Below are 24883 nucleotides of genomic sequence, written 5' to 3'. Positions count from 1 at the left end.
TAATTTGGATAGCAGAAAAGATTTTTACTTTTATATTAATTACTATTATTATAATATAACATTCAAATGGTGTCAATAGCTTGCACACCACTTCAAAATATAAAAAAGGCACAGTACAATTACAGTACAATTCAAGGCAAGAGGGTTAGCAGAACTAACAATCTATAGGAGAGGGGCAAGTAATACAAAAGGAATACCTGTGAAGGATAAGCTGATGCAGAAAGCAATAAGCAGTCATAGTAGGAGATAGTGGGATCGATTGGGGGGAGGGCATTTAAGAGGATGAGAGAGGCTCTGGAGAAGTCCTGGAGATGAGCATGGGATGGGAGGAGTTGATGAAGGTGCTAGAATAGTGGTTGAGCTAAATGAGGCCTCAAATGTGGCCCCTGACATCAAATAAGGACCTTGCACATAAGGTCCAATATACACTATATTGCCAAAAGTATTGGGACGCCTGCCTTTACACGCACATGAACTTTAATGGCATCCCAGTCTTAGTCCGTAGGGTTCAATATTGAGTTGGCCCATCTTTTGCAGCTATAACAGCTTCACCTCTTCTGGGAAGGCTGTCCACAAGGTTTAGGAGTGTGTCTATGGCAGCAATGGGCAAACTACGGCCCACGGGCCGTTTACGGCCCGGCGGACCTTTTAATCCGGCCCGCGGAGCTAGGCTCCCGCTAGGCTCCTCTCACAGTACGCCCTGAAGACCGGTGTAGCATGAAAACCTGTCTCCTATGAGGATCTGTCCCCCTCGACGTATCTGCGCATGTGCCGGAGATCGCCGATCGGCTGCTAATGCCTGAAACTGGCACATGCGCAGATACGTCGCGGGGGACAGATCCTCATAGGAGACAGATTTTCATGCTACACCGCAACGGCGCGGGAACACGGCGAGAGGAACGCGCGGAGCAAAGGTAAGTGAATTGACACAGGGGGGACTTGGGGACTTAATATGGGGGATGAATTAATATGGGGGATGAATTACTATATGGGGGATGAATTACTATATGGGGGATGAATTACTATATGGGGGATGAATTACTATATGGGGGATGAATTACTATGCTTACTGTGGGGGAATATTACTATACTTACTATGGATGACACATACACATCATTCATCTACTCTTGGTCCGGCCCCCGGGTCCAATATATGAACCCATTGCGGCCCTCAAGTCAAAAAGTTTGCCCACCCCTGGTCTATGGGAATGTTTGACCATTCTTCCAGAAGCGCATTTGTGAGGTCAGACACTGATGTCAGCTTGCAGTCTCTGCGCCAATTAATCCCAAAGGTGTTCTATCGGGTTGAGGTCAGGACTCTGTGTAGGCCAATCAAGCTTCTCCACCCCAAACTCACTCATCCATGTCTTTATGGACCTTGCGTTGTGCACTGGTGCTCAGTCATGTTGGAACAGGAAGGGGCCATCCTCAAAATGTTCCCACAAAGATGTGAGAATGAAATTGTCCAAAATGTCTTGGCATGCTGACGCCTTTAAGCGGAGTTCCACTCACACTGTCAAAAAATAAAAGTCAGCACCTACAAAAACTGTAGCTGCTGACTTTTAAAAAACACACACACGCCTTTCCCGGGGCGTGTCCCCTGCAGCCCGTTTTACCGACTGTCTTCTCTCCCTGGGCGCCGGCATCTTTAGTGTGGGCACCCAGCTGTGACAGCTTGAGGCTTCAGGCTTCACAGCCAGGTACCCCCTGCACTTCCTGAATGGTCCTGTAGTCATCTGGGACCTGTCGCATGTGCCAAAAGACTACGGGGAGGGAGGAAGGGAGGACACCTTCCACTTCCGATCACCTTGGCGATCGGAGCAGAAGTGGAAGCGGGTACCTGCCAAATTCGGGTACCAGTTCCCCCCCGCCCCCAAAGGTGCCAATCCTTAATGGGGAGCGGGGGACCAGTCTTTAAAGCGGAACGTCCCCTTTTGGGTGGAGCTCTGCTTCAAAAGTTCCCTTCACTGGAACTAAGGGGCCAAGCCCAACCCCTGAAAAACAACCCCACACCATAATCCCCCCTCCACCAACTTCACACTTGGCACAATGCAGTCAGGCAAGTATCGTTCTCCTGGCAACCGCCAAACCCAGACACGTCCATCGGATTTCCAGACAGAGAAGCGCAATGCATCACTCCTGAAAACACATGTCCACTGCTCTAGAGTTCAGTGGTGGCATGCTTTACACCACTGCATCCGACGCTTTGCATTGCACTTGGTGATGTAAGGCTTGGATGTAGCTGCTCAGCCATGGAAACCCATTTCATTAAGCTCTCTGTGCACTATTTTTGTGCTATTCTGAAGTTTGGAGGTCTTTAGCCATTGACTCTACAGACCGTTGGTGAATTCTGAACACTGCGCTTCAGCATGCGCTGACCCCACGCTACCATTTTACGTGGCCTACCACTTCATGGCTGAGTTGCTGTTGTTCCCAGTTGCTTCCACTTTGTTAGAATACCATGAACAGTTGAGCGTGGAATATTTAGTAGCAAGGAAATGTCACGGATGGACTTATTTCACAGGTGGAACCTATCACGGTACCACACTTGAATTCACTGACCTCCTGAGAGCGACCTATCCTTTCACAAATGTTTGTAGAAGCAGCCTGCATGCCTAATTGCTTTATTATATATACCTGTGGCCATGGAGGTAATTTGAACATCCGAATCCAATGATTTGGAGGGGTGTCCCAATACTTTTGGCAATATGGTGTATATTTGAGAGAACTAGAAAACTGCAGACTTAATAGAGAAAAAGAGGCCAGAGAGTGTGGACATGCTATATTTTTCATTGAGGATATGATGCAGAAGACAATAGGAAACTGGGAACATGTTACATGAGGCTGGTAGAGATCAATGCTTTTCCCTTAATCAGTGTTCCCACTACAGACTGCTCTGAGCATTTACCAAAGGGCAGCATGTGGCCCTTAGGCCACAGGTTTGGCACCAGGGGGATGTAGATAGAGATCTTGGGAAGAGCAAAGAGGATGGTTTGGGTGATATTTTGATAAGAAGTTGGTTATATAGCTGGGCGCAGAGTTGTTTGGTATTACATGTTGTTAATATTTTGAAATGTATTAGTTGGGCAATCAGAAGCCAGTGGAGGGATTAGCAGAGATGGGTGGCTGACACTAAGCAGTTGGTCAGGAGGATGAGTCTCGGAGCAGCATTCATGATAGACCAAAGAAGGAAAGACTGTAAAGGTAGGCCAAGGAGGGAATAGTCGAGGCAAAAAGATTGTAATAGAGTACTACCCTTACTCACTCTGTCTGTGAGTGGCATCATCTAGTAAGATGTAGACTCTTAGCTGCATTTTATTCAGATGTGGGAAACCATCATCGGTCTGGCTGAGGAAGTGCTACAAATCCTGGTAGATCTTAGTGGGCCACATCTAAGGATGCATACAGAGTGGAAAATAACTGGAAATAGAGCTGCCAGCTCATGCAGTGCGACATATGTCAACAAAGACACAGCTTTAAATGCCTAGATATTAAACTTTCAGCACCCAGCTAACCTCTGGGTAACGTTACTTGAATCCTAAATGAACAATGAAGTATTGCTGTAAAGAAATAGGATCGGGTGGCCCACCTCAGGTCACATTACAAAATCATGAGGTTTGACACATACATTTTAGTTGGTGGCTCACAGTGCTTCCAGCTCATTTCCTAGGAAATTATTTATGAACGCTGGTCCCAGGTGTCCACACTAAAATCATTTCATACTTGCCTAAATAAAAAATACTAAACTTTTTTTTTTTAATGTACTATTTTTAAATACCTCAGTACAACTTTATATATAGTCTTCAAAAGCTCCCTGAACAGCCGGGTTTAGACTGGGAAAGTAAAGGACAGCATCATAAGTAAATCAAGCTTTACTACATTGCACAGTAGGCAGGTTGATAGAGGAGAGCACAGGGTTGACCTCATCAGTCTCTCGCTACTTTTTCACTGTCAAGTCACAGGTCAGGGAAGTTGTTGACAAAACAGGTCAGATCCTGGGATATCTGGATTAGAAAAGCGGCTAGTAAACAGTAAACACTTTGTGTTTTGGCTGTCGAAAAATCAGTCTACCAGCACTTCCATTGTGAAGAGTCCATAGAGTTAAATATCATATGCAAAACAATGATTTGTTCTTGCCAAGATTGTGAGTTTCTGCCTTCTCAGTCAAAAGGCAGTGGTGGTAGCTTAAAAGGGTAACTTAACCCAGTGACAATCGCTCTCAGGCTGCTGGCACCTAGGATTGTGGTCCAACAAGCTGGAAAATCTTTGTGCAGGGTGCAGCTGAAGGTGGCATTGTTACACAAGCGACAGCACGATGTGAGATTGGCCACTGTGAGTTGGTGAGAAAGACAGAAGTCGGGGACCACATTCGTAACACCATCCCCACCGCACTTTATTACATTTCTGAAGTGCCCCATCCCTGGCATTGTTCACCAGCGCTTTCCAGGCCACCACAGATGGCGCTGGAGGCTTTTTCCAAGAAAATACAAGTTTCCTGGCATAATACAAAAGTAATGAGAGGTGTATGTATAGCTCTAGTGGGGGCCAGACCATCCACTAAGCTCAACAGACAAGTTCTGAAACAGGGGCTAAAGTGTATGGTGGTGACAAATAGAATACGCTAAAGAACATCCTGCCAATACGCCTGTATGTACCAGCAACTCTAAAAAATGTGCATAAAGTCTGCTTTTGGGGAGGAAGTAGGAGCTATCCCTGAACACTCTGGTTAAATTAGCTGCTTTGAGATATACTCTATGTAAAAATTTATAATGAATTAAGTGTTCTCTCGCAGAGACCAACCTGGTAAAAGGAACCTCCTACACATCCTCCTGATCCTCGTTATCCAGATCAGGCACCACAGTTGTCCAAAATGTTCTGCAGATTTACAACACTTTGGTTGCTTTGGGAAACAGATATTTGTAAACACTGGACAGGGTTTTGAAAAATCAATATCCCTTAACAATGATTCTAATTCAGAGGTATGTAAGGAAAATTGAGCCAAATTGAGACCGGTAGGTGTGTTGCATCTGTAAAGAATGGAAAAATTGGGAGTTTGGTAGATGGTATAGGGATTTAGGATCATTAAAGGACCGTAGCCTGCCACCAAAAGTGATATCACCAAGTTTCTTTATTCCATATCTAGTCCACACAAACATAAAAATAGGAAGGGTTTGGGTTCTTCCATAAGGGGATATATGGTAACATAGGAAATGGTCCTTGGAGCGAGTTGAGTGTGAGGGAAATCGAGGCCCCTATGTACAAAATGGGTCAATGGTTCATAGGAGCCTACTATAGCTTCTAGGGCCACAGGAGCAGCATCTAGAGGTCCATCTTCAAACACTATTTGCTGAAAAGCTCTGCAAATAATACTGCCTCTATAGTCTTGCTGTAATAAGACTTTGACCTTAATTTATCCAAATCCCCAATTGCCTATATTATATGGACTATTTAGGGCTGGTTTTGATAAACAGCTAATCCTCGCTAAAAAAATCTACAGTAGGAGGTTTTGAGGTTCAATGTGTTAAAAGACAATGTTGTCCTATTTTGATGCCAGGGCAAGCCATACACAGCTAGGAATTCTCTCTCTTTCTTTCAGGCTATATGATGAAATGAGAAATTCAAATGATTCCACCCTCCACACTAAATGGATGGAGGAATCTCCATACAGTCATTTAATTAAAACAGCCCTGGCACCTGTGGCTGCCTTAATACCTGATCAAAAACTGCATTTGAAGGGATGCAGTTACTGTTTGTCTACCAATTTTCCATCCAGTTTTTTTTTAAATTAAGTTTTGTTAAACTTGCTGGTGCTTCTGGTGGAATTTCCAACAATTCAGCGAGAATCAGCTGAACTTCGAGATGTGTATGGCCAGCGTAACGGTACGGGTTTGCATTATGGTAATCATCAATTGTTTTTAAGCGAATGTATCAAAGAATTTTGTCATGTATATTTATCCCTGAAGTTCTGTATGTCGTGTTTACTGGTTTTAGGGATTTCTAGATTTCTTTTTATGGGTCAAACAAAAACCAGGTTAAAAAGAAACTAGTGTGAATTCCCTGTAGATATATACTATATAATACTATGTATTACTGTAACATTAACCTCATTTTGATAAATGCTTTGGATAGAGTTGGGATATAAATTTTTAGATGTTCAACAGCCACTTTCTTTGGCTATTTTTGGACCTATAGGAGGTTACCTTTTGAAATCGCAGGGTAACAATTACCAATTTATAAAAACGAGGACAAAGCAGTAAGGCTTAATATGCAACAGCGCTGAGAATAGGTGAGACTGAGCAGAGCAGATTGCAAAGACAGATCCGCAGAGTTGAACCTTCTCACCAAGCTATGTTCATCATAATAAGAAATCCTTTACAGTACGAGAAATTGGTGAACTGTGCTGGCCAGTTGAAACTGAAAGCAAAACCATACCTCAAAGACTGAGCCACTATGTTCTCGCATATTGTCAGACAATGATTCACGCGGTCTTTCTTGTTTGTCGATGGATCTTTCTTCCTGCAATGAGAGAAAACAGAGAAGGTGGCTTAGGCCAAATAGACATAATAGGAAGCCTTCTAGAGCCAGTCTGGCTATTTAGAATTAAATTAAAGGCAGAAAAATGTGTATTAGGAGGACCAATGGAAGCGCTATATGAAAGATCACCAGCATGACTACTGTGTGTCCCTCTGTGAGTGCTGTCCCCCCCCCCTCTTTGCTTTGCTGTTCTTAACTCTAGGCTAACCTTAGGCTTGTGTTTCTTTCTGCTTTTTTTTTTTTTTTCCTCAATCCCCAAATATCTAACATTCTGCTAAAACTTTGTAACAGTACTGCTTGGACCTTGAAGAAGGGGACACTCCCCAAAAGCTTGTCCTCAAAGTGCAAATAAAAAAAGTATCACGGACAGTACTGAATTGTTTCTGCAGCATGACTACAAAATTTTTGTTTTTATACTTGACAGCAAATAAGAACAGAGTGTCAGTTAACACATTAGAGTGCCTTAGAACATCAAATTAGTCCAGTTTACAATTACATACAGTATATATTAAGCAATACAACATTAAATTTAGTAGTCAAAGAAAGTTTACAATATCAACTCTTTCCTACTTTCTCGAACCAAGGTCGGAATGAAAGCCCTTCCCATCACTATCAGCATTTTACAATTAGTGAGACAAGTTGAAAAAGGGTAGATAGGGTGATCGAGCATTTATTTTTTATTTATTTCAGGTACTTACATATCGCCATCAATTTACGCAGCGCTTTACATATATATTTTACCTTCACATCAGTCCCTGCCCTCAAGGAGCTTACAGTCTAAGGTTTCCAACTCACATTCATACATACACATACTAGGACCAAATTAGAACAGAGCTAGTTAGCCTACCAGCATTTATTTGGAGAGTGGGAGGAAACAAGGAGGAGGAAACCCACACAGGCAAAAGAAGAACATGCAAACTCCAGGCAGGTAGTGCTGTGGTTGGGATTCGAGGCAATGACTCTAGTGCTGCCAGGCGGAAGTGCTAACCACTTAGCCACTGTGCTAACCATAAGCTTATGATAAAACTTACCTGTAGGTAAAATGAATATCTCGAATGAACGAGCTCTGAAGGAACAGCCTACCTGTGCCGTGTCCTGAGACTTCCGTGTACAGGTGTAGGAGTGACATAATCACAGCTCAGCCAGTCAAATGGCTGGGGCTTGCGAACCCGGAAGGAAGACAAGGTGAATATGGAAGCCTCTACAGCGGTGACAGCGCTCTGCTGGAGGGCTTCGTTTTAAGGTAAGTTTTGCATAATGTGTTAGTACGCAACGCATAATAGAACATAATGCCCTTACCTTGCAGGGGATTTTTTTTTTTTTTTTTGGATGCGGTTTACTACCGCTTTATAAGGCTGAAGTTAGAAGCTGATTGGTTATCATGCACAGCTGCACCAGATATTGCTACGGTGTCTGTGCTATCCCCTCTACAGATGGCACAACTTACAGAGAACACAGCCGGGAAATGAACTACCTTGTTCAGACATATTCAGCTCTGACACAGATTACAAGCTTGATTGTTGATAGGACCTTCTCAAGCAACAAATACCAAAAAAAAAAAAAAAAAAAAAAAAAAAAAAAAAAAAAAAAAAAAAAAAAACAACCTTACTTTACATCCTGCAAAATCATCTTGTTTTGTGTAAAGGTGAACTCTAGACCTCTTCTCTCTAATGAGATCAGTCTCAGTAAGAGAAATCGTGTAGGGCTTGTTCACACATGTGATGAAGTTGCAGCTTTACCGCTCCCCCAACCACTACCCCCTTTAGCTGCAGAAACAGCGGCCATGAAGCAGAGCATTTACACAGAGGAATTATAATTCCTGTTGCTTTCAGCAGGCAGTACTGTCCAGCAGACATGACCCATTCAAGCTCTTCAACCACATGCAAGGCATGCTAGTGCAGGCTTCATGTAGTTAAAACAGACAGTGCAAGGGCCATACAATGCCTGTCCAGTGTTTAGGTGCTGTGCACTGAATACAAGTCTAATATAATGTGATTATATCAGTTTATGAGCACTGTGCAGTTTGAGAAGGCATAGGGATGAGCTAAGGCAGAAACAGACCCTCCTATCCTTTACAACCAAGCTACTGTCTTAGCCTTTGTTAGGTCTGCAGTTGAATGGTGCTGCACATGACATCAGTTATGATACCAGCCTTCTGATGGTTTGATAGTTTGGTTGAAAGCACAAGCAACTGTGACAGTTATCATTTATGGCATATCTTGAATAGGGACGTTTTGGGAAATGTTTAAACTCATTGTTTAAGATCTGCTTTAGGTTCTAAGCCTCCTCCAAATTTCTAAATTTTTTCTTTGCAGCTGTGATCCAACTTTCTATTAGAGGGTGGCTACGCTTATTCTTGATGGTCCCACTGTATGTAGGAAAGTAGCCAACCTCTCTCACACTTGGACTGTGCACTATGGAATTTGTAGATTGCATACAGCAGTGCACACAACTGCAACTCGCATGCACGTTTTGTTCCAAGCAAACAAAAATGAGGGGTAACAGGAAAAGTTTGGGAGCTCAGAGAGGGAGAAAAACACAGTAAGGAACAATTTCATGAAAAGTAGATTACAGATTCAGTCAGTAATAGATACGCATAGATTATTTCGGGAGAATATGGTTTAGTGTCACTTAATTATTTCAGGTACTTATATAGCACCATCAATCTACACAGCACTTTACATATATATTATACATTCATATCAGTCCCTAACCCTCAAGGGGTGTACAATCTAGGGTCCCTAACTCACATTCATATATAGACATATTAGGGCCAATTTAGACAGGAGCCAATTAACCTACCAGCATGTCTTTGGAGTGTGGGAGGAAACCGGAGTATACTTTAATGCACATACACCGGACACTGATCACTAAGAGGGTTATTGCACATACACCGGACACTGATCACTAAGGGGGTTATTGCACATACACCGGACACGGATCACTAAGGGGGTTATTGCACATACACCGGACACTGATCACTAAGAGGGTTATTGCACATACACCAGACACTGATCACTAAGAGGGTTATTGCACATACACCGGACACTGATCACTAAGGAGGTTATTGCACATACACCGGACACTGATCACTAAGGGGGTTATTGCACATACACCGGACACTGATCACTAAGGGGGTTATTGCACATACACCGGACACTGATCACTAAGGAGGTTATTGCACATACACCGGACACTGATCACTAAGGGGATTATTGCACATACACCGGACACTGGTCACTAGGGGGTTATTGCACATACACCAGACACTGGTCACTAGGGGGGTTATTGCACATACACCAGACACTGATCACTAGGGGGGTTATTGCACATACACCGGACACTGATAACTAAGGGGATTATTGCACATACACCTGACACTGGTCAATAGGGGGTTATTGCACATACACCAGACACTGGTCACTAGGGGGGTTATTGCACATACACCGGACACTGGTCACTAGGGGGGTTATTGCACATACACCGGACACGGATCACTAAGGGGGTTATTGCACATACACCGGACACTGGTCACTAGGGGGGTTATTGCACATACACCGGACACTGGTCACTAGGGGGGTTATTGCACATACACCGGACACTGGTCACTAGGGGGGTTATTGCACATACACCAGACACTGATCACTAAGGGGGTTATTGCACAGACACCGGACACTGATCACTAAAGGGGTTATTACACATACACCGGACACTGATCACTAAGGGGGTTATTGCACATACACCGGACACTGATCACTAAGGGAGTTATTGCACATACACCGGACACTGATCACTAAGGGGGTTATTGCACATACACCGGACACTGATCACTAAGGGGGTTATTGCACATACACCGGACACTGATCACTAAGGAGGTTATTGCACATACACCGGACACTGATCACTAAGGGGATTATTGCACATACACCGGACACTGGTCACTAGGGGGTTATTGCACATACACCAGACACTGGTCACTAGGGGGGTTATTGCACATACACCAGACACTGATCACTAGGGGGGTTATTGCACATACACCAGACACTGATCACTAGGGGGGTTATTGCACATACACCGGACACTGATAACTAAGGGGATTATTGCACATACACCTGACACTGGTCAATAGGGGGTTATTGCACATACACCAGACACTGGTCACTAGGGGGGTTATTGCACATACACCGGACACTGGTCACTAGGGGGGTTATTGCACATACACCGGACACGGATCACTAAGGGGGCTATTGCACATACACCGGACACTGGTCACTAGGGGGGTTATTGCACATACACCGGACACTGGTCACTAGGGGGGTTATTGCACATACACCGGACACTGGTCACTAGGGGGGTTATTGCACATACACCAGACACTGATCACTAAGGGGGTTATTGCACAGACACCGGACACTGATCACTAAAGGGGTTATTACACATACACCGGACACTGATCACTAAGGGGGTTATTGCACATACACCGGACACTGATCACTAAGGGAGTTATTGCACATACACCGGACACTGATCACTAGGGGGGTTATTGCACATACACCGGACACTGGTCACTAGGGGGGTTATTGCACATACACCAGACACTGATCACTAAGGGGGTTATTGCACATACACCAGACACGGATCACTAAGGGGGTTATTGCACATACACCAGACACGGATCACTAAGGGGGTAATTGCACATACACCGGACACTGATCACTAAGGAGGTTATTGCACATACACCGGACACTGGTCACTAAGGGGGTTATTGCACATACACCGGACACTGATCACTAAGGGGGTTAATGCACATACACCGGACACTGATCACTAAGGGGGTTATTGCACATACACCAGACACGGATCACTAAGGGGGTAGTTGCACATACACCGGACACTGGTCACTAAGGGGGTTATTGCACATACACCGGACACTGATCACTAAGGAGGTTATTGCACATACACCAGACACGGATCACTAAGGGGGTAGTTGCACATACACCGGACACTGATCACTAAGGGGGTTATTGCACATACACCGGACACTGATCACTAAGGGGGTTATTGCACATACACCGGACACGGATCACTAAGGGGGTTATTGCACATACACCAGACACGGATCACTAAGGGAGTTATTGCACATACACCAGACACTGATCACTAAGGGGGTTATTGAACATACACCGGACACTGATCACTAAGGGGGTTAATGCACATACACCGGACACTGATCACTAAGGGGGTTATTGCACATACACCAGACACGGATCACTAAGGGAGTTATTGCACATACACCAGACACTGATCACTAAGGGGGTTAATGCACACACAGTCATGGCTGAAAATATTGGCATCCTTGGGGGGGGCTGGAGATACCGAGAGACCAAGGTAAGTGGAGGCAGCGGTATGACAATGGCAGAGCATGCTCTCCTCAGCTAACTTTACTTCTTGAAGGCAGAATACTCCCGGCAGTAAAATAGGACAATGCAACCTCCTGAATCTTTTTGAACACTATATAGAAAAGATAAAATATATATTAAAAATCTGACTGGATGCTGTGATGCAATAAAGACACAAAGCATATTTTGCCTAATATAATACCTGCAATTGCAGTACATAAAACACCAAGTGCCAAGATAAGCTGGATGATACAGGCTGTATAAAAATGAATGACACATTGCCATGTGTGCTGCACTCAACAGACGTAAGCTGCCTAGAAAGAATCCTGGACTAACCCCGCTCATTGTAGAGAAGCTTATGGTGAAGTTCAGGTCCAACTGGTAGATGTGTTTGCAGTAATCTGGATAAGCAGGTTCACCTACTATCCCACACCATACAGTACAGTGTACACAATACCATTTGCAGAGTCATGATAAGCTAGGTAAACTGCTCTAGCTAGGCACAAATATCAGGTTGCATATGTGATAACACAGGTCTGCAAAAAAAATTTTTTCAAGAGCTGTTTTGGTTATTCCACGTAATCTTTATGTTTTTTGGTGCGCTGAATCCGAAAATGACCTCCATTTTGTCATAGGACATCACGTTTCCTGACAATTTAGGTAACTGTTAAATAAGGCAATACCTCAAAATAAATGGAAATAGACTTATAAAATTAAAGTTTTATTACAATTTTTTCATGAAAATCCCTTTTTGAACTGAAATGAGCTCACCTACACACACTAAACTCGATTCTTCTTCCCTGTGAGGCTCCTCTTGATGCATTTACACTTGTGAGTAGCATCTGGAATGTCTCTCTGAAGCATCCAACAGTAGTCTGCCATCATTGTAATGCTCCATTTTCCCTGGTATCTCCTTTCCATCTCTTTAATGTCTTGGTGGAATCGTTCACCTTGTTCCTCACTCACAGCTCCCACATATTCAGGAAAGTAGTCAAGGTGGGACTAGAGGAAATGCACTTTCAAACTCATCAGGCAACCTAAAGCTTGAAATGCTTTCAGCATTCGTCCGATGATCTTTTTGTAGTGAGGATCTTTGTTATTGCCTAAAAATTTCTGTACGATTTCTTTAAATGCAATCCGCCCTTCTTTTTGAGGATCCGTCATGGTATTGACAAACTCTTGATCAACTACAAGCCTTCTACTGTCTGGTCCGACAAACACACCTTCCTTCAATTTTGCCTCCGACAGGCCTGGAAACTTGGTGACCAAATATTTGAAGCATTCTCCATCTCTTGGAAGTGATTTTATGAATTGCTTCATTAATCCCAATTTTATGTGGAGAGGTGGTAGAAGAACTTTATGGGAAGGTACCAAAGTTTCTCGGACAACATTTTTTTCACCGACTGTTAGCACCCTCGGCTGCCAACTCTTCTTGGCCCAGTGATTTTGTCGGTCTAGACTGTCCCATAGACACAGAAAACAAGGGCAAAACTAACAGTTAAAGGGGTTATTAAAAAAAAAAACCCATAAAATACTGCTGGCAGTGCTTACAATGGCCAGCTTTTATTCAAATGATTTAAAATGGGCAGCACAGTGGCTAAATGGTTAGCGCTTCCCCCTGGCAGTACTAAGCTCGTTGGTTCAAATCCCAATCACGGCACCACCTGCCTGGAATTTGCATGTTCCCCCTGTGCGGGTATCCTCCGGATACTTTGGTTTCCTCCCACCTCCAAATACATGCTGGTATGAAGCCTCCTGGTGGTAAAAAATGATCCAGTACCAGTACTCGTAACGCTTCATTATTCCACATCCCTCATCCCCTTATAATTACCTGCTGTTGTCAGTCAAATCCTGTGACGAGGCAGTGGTGGGGGAGGCCAAGCTGTGTCATTGGACACAGGCAGCACAACTCAGGATCAAACCTGCAGGTGTGCCACCATAGAAATTTGCTTCCAATGGTGGCACAATGACCAAAGTAGGAACCAGGAGTGCCAGTGCCAGAGTCAGATTATAAGGGTCAGGGCCACTCTGTGCAATGCTATTGAACAGAGCAGGTAAGTATAACATGTTTGCTATTTTTTTTTTCTAAATACAAGAGTTTTAGACTTTACAATCACTTTAAGGACTAATTAGGTTTAGCCTGGAATTCTATTTTAAGGGAAATCTCCCCAATGAGACACAATCCGCAAAGAAAACCAAGATTGGGTTACAAAAAAAATAAATGAAATAAATACATATTTTGGCTGTACATACACTCTGATGAATAATCCTATGTGTGCTCCTCTAGGGCTGCCTCCAAGACAGGTAAAACACTCCAGCGCACACACCGTACAATTACAGCCTAACAAATTGAACAGACTTCCAAGTGTGAAGACATTTATTGCGCCTTTATGAACAAATTATTTACTTGTCAAAGAGAAAGATGATTACAATACAAATTACTTTGTTACAGTTACGCAACAATCTTACACTTTATGTTAAAAATAATTACAAGAGATCACCCCAGAAGACCAGTGTAATGCGTAAATAAAAAAAAAAAAAAAAAAAAAAAAAAAAGGAGCGAGAATGCGCCAGCATGAAGAATCCAGTCTGATTCATTGTCTTTTATGCAAATTTGAACCATTAATTTCCATCTTCTTCAAAGTGGTTCTCAGATTCGAGCCCAAACAATAAAATAAGAGCTGGTTACTATACACCGATTCACCATTCACATTGGGCAGGTCCACTGCGGGGCATTAAATATAGTTCAATAAAGCCCAATTCCAAGCAAAAGAAGTCTTCCCTTGCAGTGGGGCTGTGCTCACACTGCAAGGGTTAACTGCTCTTTTTTTGTCTAGGCAATTGGAGAAGGCAGAAATATAGTCATGGCCAAAAATATTGGCACCCCTGCATTTATGTCAGATAATGCACCTAGAAAATTGTTGCAACAACAAATGTTTAGGCATTCTCATGTTTATTTCTTTTCTTTGTATTGTAGGACACAAAAAAGTGGAGAAACAAAAAGCCAAATATGACACATTCCACGCAAAACTCCAAAAATGGACTGGACAAAATTATTGGCACCTTCTCAAAATTGTAAGACATAATTGCATTCCAAGTTTATGATGCTTCTGTAATTTGTAATTAAACGCACCTGTATCAATTAACAGGTGCTGACAATATAGAAATCACATCGGCAACCAGTTAAAATGGTGAAAAATTGACAACCTTTCTGTTCTGCATTTTTGTGTGCCACATGGAGCATAGAGAAGAATAAGAGCAGCAAAGAATTGTCTTAGGATTTGAGATCAAAAATTGTAGAAAAGCATGGACAATCTCAAGGTTACAAGTCCATCTCCAGAGATATAAATGTTCCTGTGTCCACTGTGCCCAACATTGTCAAGAAGTTTGCAGCCCATGACACTGCAGCTAATTTCCCTGGACGTGGACGAAAGAGAAAAATTGATCAAAGATTGCAACAAAGGATTGTTTGAATGGTAGATAAAGAACCTCAATTGACTTCCAGACAAAATTCAAGTTGATCTACAGGCCGGGTACAACTGTGTCCGCTCGCACTAGACGTCGCAATCTGAATGAAAAGGGATGCTATGGTAGGAGACCCAGGAGGACACCACTGCTGACACAAAAACATAAAAAATCCAGATTGGAGTTTGCCAAAACTTACCTGAGGAAGCCGAAATCCTTTTGGGAGAATGTGCTGTGGACAGACGAAACAAAATTACAGCTTTTTGGTAAAGCCCATCATTCTACTGTTTTCAGAAAAAGAAATGAGGCCTTTAAAGAAAAGAATACAATCCCTACAGTCACACATGATGGAGGTTCACTGATGTTTTGGGGTTGCTTTGCTGCTTCAGGCACTGGATGTCTTGACTGATTGCATGGCATTATGAAATCTGAAGACTACCAAAGAATTCTGAGGTGCAGTGTAGAGCCCAGTGACAGAAAGTTGGGTCTCTGTCAGAGATCATGGGTCTTACAGCAGGACAATGACCCAAAGCACAAGGCAAAAAGCACCCATAAATGGTTTCAGACAAAGTGCCAGAGAATCCTGAACTGGCCAGCAATGAGTCCAGATCTCAATCCCATAGAGCACCTGTGGAGAGGTCTCAAAACAGCAATTGGGAAAAGGAATCCTTCCAATCTGAGAGGCCTGGAGCAGTTGGTGAAAGAAGAGTGGTCTAAAATTCCAGTCAAGAGGTGGAAGAAACTCATTGATGGTTACAGGAAGACATTGATTTCAGTTATTTATTTTCCAAAGGGTGTGCTACCAAATTATAAATTGAGGGTGCCAATAATTTTGTCCAGTCCATTTTTGGAATTTTGCATGGAATGTGTCAGATTTGGCCTTTTGTTTCTCCACTTTTTTGTGTCCTACCAATACAAACAAAAGAAAAAAACATGAGAATGCCTAAACATTTGTTATTGCAACAATTTTCTGGACAATGTGGTACATTATTGTGGTGCATTATCTGACAGAAATGCAGGGGTGCCAATATTTTTGGCCATAAAACTGTACTTACCTAATCATCTGATCCTCCATGGTCAAGATTGGTCACTTTGGCTCCTGCCCTGCCTGCAGTCTAGCAGTCTTGTGCAGTGGAATGCTGCTGATTTCACCAAGCTCATAGACCAGCTCTGGACCTGAGGATGTCTGGAACATTCCAACACTGGATCGTGGGGGAGCGCCATTGGCCAATGGATCAGAAGGCTAGGTGAGTAAAACCTTTCTGATCAGCACTGGACAACACGAGCAGTTAACTCATGCAGTGCGGGCATAGTCTCACTGCATGGGAAAACGTTTTTGCCCGTAGTTGGGCTTTAATTTGAATGAGCTGCCCAATATGCACCACAATGGACCTAAAATCCTGCTTGCTTAAGATTTTTATCACAGCATACCACAGCCGTAAAGTGTCTCCATACATTGCGGTGCGCTGCAACATTGCCGTGTAGTGGAGGGTGCGTTGGGGTCAAAATAAATGGTACTGCAGTGGACCAAAGCAAGCTACATTACTGCATCACATCACAGATGGTGTGAATGAGCCCTAAATCGAAATTCATTTGTAACTGGAGCCACTTTAAAGAGGCCAACTCCAAACAGATTTTTTTCTATTTAGAATATCTGTCAAGTTCTTAAAGCTATTGGTGTATTTACTGGGAACGTTTTCTGCATGGGAGAGCATGTGACAGTGTTAGTGTCTTGCGATTGGGCCAATAATGTAACAGGGGGTAGTAGGGAAGGATTCCATAGTTCCCAGGTGAAAGTCAATATGGTGCCTATAAATTGGCTGTCCTTGCCCCTTCTCAGCATCCAAATGGAGTGACGAAGGAGCGAAGAAAGAGGAGTACATACTGTTCAAGGAGGGTGGGCGGGGTAAGGTTAACTATTAACTTTCCCCTGCGTGGGCAAAGGAAGAGAGTCATTTAAAGATTCAACAGGAAGCCTATTTACCGTGTTTATGGCAGACTTGTTATTGTGACGAGACCATTGAAACTGCATGTAAAATGTGATATGAGAAATTTATAAGTTTACGTTTCACTGAAGCTGCTATATTGAGATTGTATTCTAACAAATCTGGCAACGCTCACTGACAACTGCTCTAGCATGCGCCCTGGGACACCCCACCCCCAAAATCTAACATTCTGCCTGGGAAAAGCCAAAGGACTCAGCACACAGGATACACGGTTAGCACTTCCACCCAGCGGCACTAGGGTTGTCAGTTCGAATCCCAACCACAGCACAACCTGCCAGCAGACTGCATGTTCTCTCTGTGCCTGCATGGGTTTCCTCCAGGTATACCCGTTTCCTCCCACACTCCAAAGACATGCTGGTAGGTGAATTGGCTCCTGTCTAAATTGTCCCTAGTATGTGTATGTATGAATGTGAGTTATGGACCTTAGACTGTAAGCTCCTTGAGGGTCAGGGACTGATGTAAATGTACAATATATATGTAAAGCGCTGCATAAATTGACCTCAAATAAACAGGACTCAACAGGTCCCCACTGCATCACAGAAGGCTAAGCAGGTGTCTCTTTGTGAAGCTGAACTTTAGGCACAGAGAATCCACGGTCAGTAAAACATTTCCATCTCTATGGCTCTAATCCTATGAAGACAGGCTTGGGAACCAGGAAACCCAAACCAAATAATTTAGCCTGCTTATTTGGGGCCCCATCATTAGTCAGTGGGAAAAATAGTGTCCCGTCATTGGCGTCAGCAGGAGGAATAGTGCCCCATCATTGGCGTCAGTGGGGGGAATAATGTCCCATCATTTGTGTCAGTGGGAGGAAAGTGCCCCATCATTGGTGTCAGTGGGGGGAATAGTGCCCCATCATTGGTGTCAGCGGGGGGAATAGTGCCCCATCATTGGTGTCAGTAGGAGGAACGTGCCCCATCATTGGTGTCAGTAGGAGGAACGTGCCCCATCATTGGTGTCAGTAGGAGGAACGTGCCCCATCATTGGTGTCAGTAGGAGGAACGTGCCCCATCATTGGTGTCAGTAGGAGGAACGTGCCCCATCATTGGCTTCAGTGGGAGGAAAAGTGCCCCATCATTGGCGTCAGCGGGAGGGAAAGTTCCCCATCATTGGTGTCAGTGGGAGGGAAAGTGCCCCATCATTGGCGTCAGCGGGAGGAATAGTGCCCCATCATTGGTGTCAGTGGGAGGGAAAGTGCCCCATCATTGGTGTCAGTGGGAGGGAAAGTGCCCAATCATTGGTGTCAGTGGGAGGGAAAAGTGCCCCATCATTGGTGTCAGTGGGAGGGAAAAGTGCCCCATCATTGGTGTCAATGGGAGGAATAGTGCCTCATCATTGGTGTAAGTTGGAGGGAAAAGTGCCCCATCATTGGTGTCAGTGGGGGGAATAGTGTCCCATCATTGGTGTCATCGCTGTGCTGACCCCTGCTCCAGCCCGGGCTCCCTCCCTCTCCCATCCACAGCCAGCATACCTGGCTGCAGCAGCACCATCTGCTCTGCCCAGATCCCGGCCGCACAGACACTTACCCATCAGCTGTCTTCCTTCTCCGGCCGCTCTCTTCCTCTTCAGTGGCTCTTCCCTCACTCGATCTTCACGCTGCCACTCGGCTCCACCTCTCCAAGCTCTGCCTCCTCGCCGCTGACTGGCCACCTGTGTGCCTTTCCTGAGCTACAGATCCAGCGGCCAATCACCGGCAAGGAGGCAGAGCTTGCAGAGGGAGGGACAGGCTGCCATAGGCTGCCCAGTGATCCCAGGGGCGAGATGTTGTCCCGCCCACATCACGATCAAGATCCAGGCAGATGAGGACACTGGACAGACACCCTCTCCAGCAGTAGCGCCTCGTGGACCGGAACAACGTGGGACATGGAGTCGCGGAGACAGGTAAGACACAGCAGCCCCTGTCCCTTTCCCACGGAAGTATCCCTTCCGTGGGAAAGAGAGGGGGGCGGTGCTACCGCCATGCCACCCCACTGAAAAGTGCCGCCCTAGGCAAAAGCCTTGTTTGCCTTGTGGCAAATACGCCCCGGTCACAGTTCCTCCCGATGACACCAACGAGGGGGCACAATTCCTCCCAGCGACACCAACAATGGGGCATGATTCTTCCCACCCACTGACACCAACAATGGAACACAATTCCTTGAACACCGAAAGTGGGGTCTTGTTTACTCCCACTGATGTTGGAACATTTTCTACTTTCAATGGCCACAGTACAGCCCTTCTACAATCTGAAGTACCGTAAACTGGCCCTTTGTGAAGAAAGTTTGGAGACCCCTGGCTTAAACCATGACTATAAACAGGTCCTTGCCGATTGGACAATGGGGTAGATAAGCTCTCTCTCTCTCTGCGCTTTTCTCCTGTCAGTTTTATGGCTAGCACATGTGTGTGCATGTAGCAGAGCTCAAAGTGTTGCACCCCTCTCTCCCAATTTGAGTGATGCAGGGAATGAGTAGGTCGATATCAAAACAGATTCAGGTATTTACACTAGATGTATTAAATACATTTAACAAGGTCTTATTTTTTCTTTATCTTCCTGGGGGTTCAGCTTCAACCAGACCTTGGTACATTGATACCCTGCTTCAAAGTAGTCTGCAGAGAGTATTCAGAGGTCACTTATTTCCTGTGATATATTCTACAACCTACTTTTGAGGATCTGTAGAGAATATGCACAGAACACAAACAATCCGCAGCACAGGAAATGTTTGGCAAAATGCATCACCAACTCAAACTGATATAAGACACCAACAGGGCCTATAAAAAGCATTATCCATCCATCCATCGTATCTGTCTGGAGCACACTTTGTATTGGAGCCATTTCTAACCATCTGTAATGTCTGCATCTCTTAATAAACGGAGACTGCGTTCCCAAAATTTGGCAAATCATGCAGCCTCTCACAAATATTGTGCATGCCAAGAATCACCTGTACCATTGTGAGTGAACTCACAGTTGATATTTTAGGTGACTTAAGTGATCAGCACTTTTCAAACACCACTTCACACAACATATACTTTCTGGATCCTGGTGTCTGCTCCTCTTTAGCAGCATTCAACCTACTTCCTGTGAGCCCAGCCAAGGCATCATGGTCACACCCCTAGAGTACAGCTCACTGGAGAATGCTGCATACAGTAAAAGGCACACACAGATCAGGATGTGGAGATTCTCTTCCGCAGGGAAGACTGCCACATGACAAATCAGTTTTGCACTTTATTGCGTTAGCGGGGCTGGCAGGTGTTTGCTACCCATTAACATTAACTAAATTTATTAGATTTGATCCACCTTTGTCATATGTCACGTTTATTAAATGTATATATGTTTTAGCATCTTTATTGCTTTATTGGCTGTCTAGAGACCCTTGCACTTTAGTGGGTTGGCAGGGCAGCAAGGTGTTTGCTGCTCTTGCTACGTATTATTTTTTCTAATTTTATTTATGGGGCCAAAAAACACACCATGTGCCACACGATGAAGTACCTGCATCTTTTTTCAAGTCACATAGCAGTGCATGGTATAGGGGTGAACGAGCCCCATAGACAATGAGATTCCTCTTATCGTGCCCAAAGCATGACAAATCGCACAGGGATTTAGATACGTATGGGCCTTTGTACTTGTCAATTAGCCCTTGACAGCTTTCTACATGTAAATGATGAGTAAGGCCCAATAAGTCTACAGCCATGTCCGTTGCTTGTTGTGATGTCACTATTTAATTCTGCAAGGAGTGTTGGCTCATCCCACAGACATGCTGTGTGTAGGCGACAGGTGCACCAACTATGAAGGTTCATGGATGTAACAGGTACAGCATTGTTAGTTATACATGATCATATGACAGCTATAATATATGGTGCTCTCAAAGGTCGAAATATCTGCTTTAATGGCGGTACATTATCCTCAGTCTTATGACAAATGCGAATGTTCTTGTCTGCAGAGGATGTACACAGAGCGCGGTACAATAGACGAGGTGACAGCAGGCAGGTGCAGCTACCTCCACGCCTCCACCTACACCACCCCTGCAGTAAACAATCATTTACAGGCCAGCCAACGGTGACAGGTCTGATCATTCACACAATACAAAGGATTCCGAATTCAATCTGCAAAGCAGTATTATGGTGATGTAAAGCTACCTAGAACTGCCAGATTGCACATGAAAGAGTTAAACGATAACTGAATTTACAAAAGAATCCAGCAGCCCTTATCCTGCTCATCATTTCTACAAATATGAAAATAACTCCAGCTTTGCTGATCTCACTGCCTGGCCTGCCCAGCATCAGGTAAGGTTTACATATGTCTTCTCACCGGGGAGCACCAGAAGTAATGGCTCAGCTTCTGCACCTGACATACAGTACATACCTACAGCAGTGCCCATCAGAAAATGCCAGGATGACCATGCCCAGCCACACCAGGCGGTGAGAACAGGGTCATTTCTGCATCAGCGATCTGTTATTTTTGGAAAATCATTCAGGACGGTTATGGGCTTTCAGTAGAGCATGAAATCCTTTTAACTCGACTCCAACCCGGCACCGACGTCAGTCCTGAAAGACCACCGCCACCTCAATATATCTTTCAGGATTCCATTGGAGCGTCTAAAAAAAATCTTTTGGGGCTGTAAATCACTGCCAATACAAACCAAATTGCTCTAAAGTCTTCGTATTGAAGAGATAGAAAAAAAGGAAGACTTTCCCATTACTATATGCTGTCTCATTAGAACAGAAGGACTCCGGTTACGTAAAACTTATATCTAAAAAGTTCAAGAAACAGATGACTAATGGTGGCCATACAGGCTTCGATAAATGATCGCTATCTTTTCTAATTGATCTCGTCCAATAGGAATGATCGATTTATAGTTGACAACCCATCTGAACGATATGCCAAACAGTTGAAAATGGATTTCAATATTTTTGTACAATTTTATCTCACATATCAAAGGCACCTTTGTTTTTTCTATGATAGCATAATCTGAGTGATCAAAATATTATTGCACTCATGAACAAAGTATCTCAGTATCTCAATACATTTTCTGCCCTGGCTGATCGACTCAGTCTAATCGTCTACACTGATTGGAAGGGAATCATTCCTTTTGATCTAATCACTCACTTATCAGGAAAAAAAAAGAAAAAAAAAAAAAAAGGATGGGGACGTGTGTATGACCACCATTACCTAGCTGGCCCTCACGGAGGCTTTGTAATTTGTCATAAAAATAAAAAGCCACCCTGGAAAGCAACTAAAAGTAGTGATACCTACCAGTCCTGCCACTGGCTACTGCAATCTTGTTCTCTTGCTGAGCTACACCAAGCTTCAGCATCTGACAGACCTCACTGTGGATACTCCATCTGCCACGTCACCAAGCTTCAGCATCTGACAGACCTCACTGTGGATACTCCATCTGCCACGTCACCAAGCTTCAGCATCTGACAGACCTCACTGTGGATACTCCATCTGCCACGTCACCAAGCTTCAGCATCTGACAGACCTCACTGTGGATACTCCATCTGCCACGTCACCAAGCTTCAGCATCTGACAGACCTCACTGTGGATACTCCATCTGCCACGTCACCAAGCTTCAGCATCTGACAGACCTCACTGTGGATACTCCATCTGCCACGTCACCAAGCTTCAGCATCTGACAGACCTCACTGTGGATACTCCATCTGCCACGTCACCAAGCTTCAGCATCTGACAGACCTCACTGTGGATACTCCGTCTGCCACGTCACCAAGCTTCAGCATCTGACAGACTTCAATGTGGATACTCCATCTGCCACGTCACCAAGCTTCAGCATCTGACAGACCTCACTGTGGATACTCCATCTGCCACGTCACCAAGCTTCAGCATCTGACAGACCTCACTGTGGATACTCCATCTGCCACGTCACCAAGCTTCAGCATCTGACAGACCTCACTGTGGATACTCCGTCTGCCACGTCACCAAGCTTCAGCATCTGACAGACTTCAATGTGGATACTCCATCTGCCACGTCACTGGTGCACCCCAGCAGAGTTGTAGTGATGTACAGAAAGCGTCAGCTACAAATTAATTGGCTGATGAAGGCCAGGCTATAAAAGCCTGAGACCATTTCTACTGTGCTACCCCATATGTCCCTTTGACAACAGATTATTGGGCCTGCACAGTTCTGCGCATCTCACAAAAATAAGGATATGAGAGTATTTTTGTCTCATGACATCTTATATAAGACAGCAATGTAAAAACAGATGAAAAGGGACCAGACCGGACCACATCAGGCCCTAACCTAGGCTAGATCTGGCCATGAAAGTATTTACATCAAGGGTGCTCAATTTGTGGCCCTCGGAGCCCTTTAATTCGGCCCTCTACCTCAAACCAGGGGAGTGCACTACTATTATATCCTGTGGGTTTGATGCGCTTTCTGAGAGGGTACCAACACATCTGAATGCAGGCGCTTTGGTGCTCTTTCAGAAAGTGCACCACATCCGCAAGAAATAACAGAAATCATAGCAAAGCACAGGTAACTCGCAGGAAAGCCGCAGTGCATCAGTGTGAAAGCAGCCTTACAGGGGGCTCAGGACAGTAAGGTCCTGCATTCACTATATCTGGTCTCCCACAGTACACACAACATGGAAATGCAATTATTTTAGTAAATATAAACTGCTAAATACTAGTGGTGCACTGAAATGAAAATTCTGGTGCCAAAATAGAAAACGAAATGAGCAGTTTTTAAAAATGAATATATATTTTTTGGAAAAAAATACACTTTGATTAAAAAAAATATATATACCCCAATTGTTTTGTACAATGTCACGCTTTAAAATTGTGCATGCTTGTGAATGGCATGAAACTGCAGTACTTAAAAATCTCCGTGGGTGATGCTTTAAAAATTTCTACCGGTTAGCAGTGTAAAGTTACAGAGGAGGTCTAGTGTGAGAATTATTGCTCTTGCTTCGACATACGTAGCGATACCTCACGTGTCTGGTTTGAACACCATTTAGATATGTGGGCATGGCCTAAGTATGCGTTCACCACTATGTGGGAGCACATGGGGATGGGGGCACTTTAAACTTTTTTTAAAAAATGTATTTACGGTTTTCTGGGATTTTTTTGCACTGTTCCTTTTAAAAAAAATTTTAATCACTTTTATTCTTATCACAAGAAATGCATGCATCCCTTGTGATAGAAATAATTAGTGACAGGTCCTCTTTATGGAGAGATATGGGTTCAATGAGACACCACATCTCATCTTTGTAATGTAAAGCATTGGATCAAAAAAAGGCATTGATCTAGTGCTTAAAAAGAAAAAAAATGATGTCTGGCGGCCATCTTTCCTTTACTCATCAATATGCACAGCGCTGGGATTGATAGTTTCTCAGGTAAGACTGAACTACCAAGTGGCGGCCGGTGGACGGGCAGCTTTGAGGGGCTTGCTTTTTTCGGCACTTGTATCGGTGCTTTTTTTCCATTTCGGCCGACAGTTGAAAGGGATGTTTTCGGACAAAACATTTCGGCCACCGGAATTTCGGT

General features: G+C 44.1%; 1 protein-coding gene across 1 annotated transcript in view; it reads right to left on the bottom strand.

Annotated features, from left to right (window-relative positions):
* The window catches only part of HTT (huntingtin), a 268580-nt gene that overhangs the window by 228333 nt on the left and 15364 nt on the right, over positions 1–24883 (bottom strand). The window contains exon 2 of the mRNA XM_089691557.1: positions 6433–6516. Within this exon, the coding sequence (XP_089547683.1) occupies positions 6433–6516 (84 nt within the window). The remainder of the gene's footprint in view (positions 1–6432; positions 6517–24883) is intronic.

This window comes from Staurois parvus, unplaced genomic scaffold, assembly GCF_062004578.1.
Source record: "Staurois parvus isolate SC_StPar_1 unplaced genomic scaffold, SC_StPar_1.0 ptg000564l, whole genome shotgun sequence".
NCBI classification, from domain to species: Eukaryota; Metazoa; Chordata; class Amphibia; order Anura; family Ranidae; genus Staurois; species Staurois parvus.
This window is presented reverse-complemented; position numbering and strand designations above follow the sequence as displayed.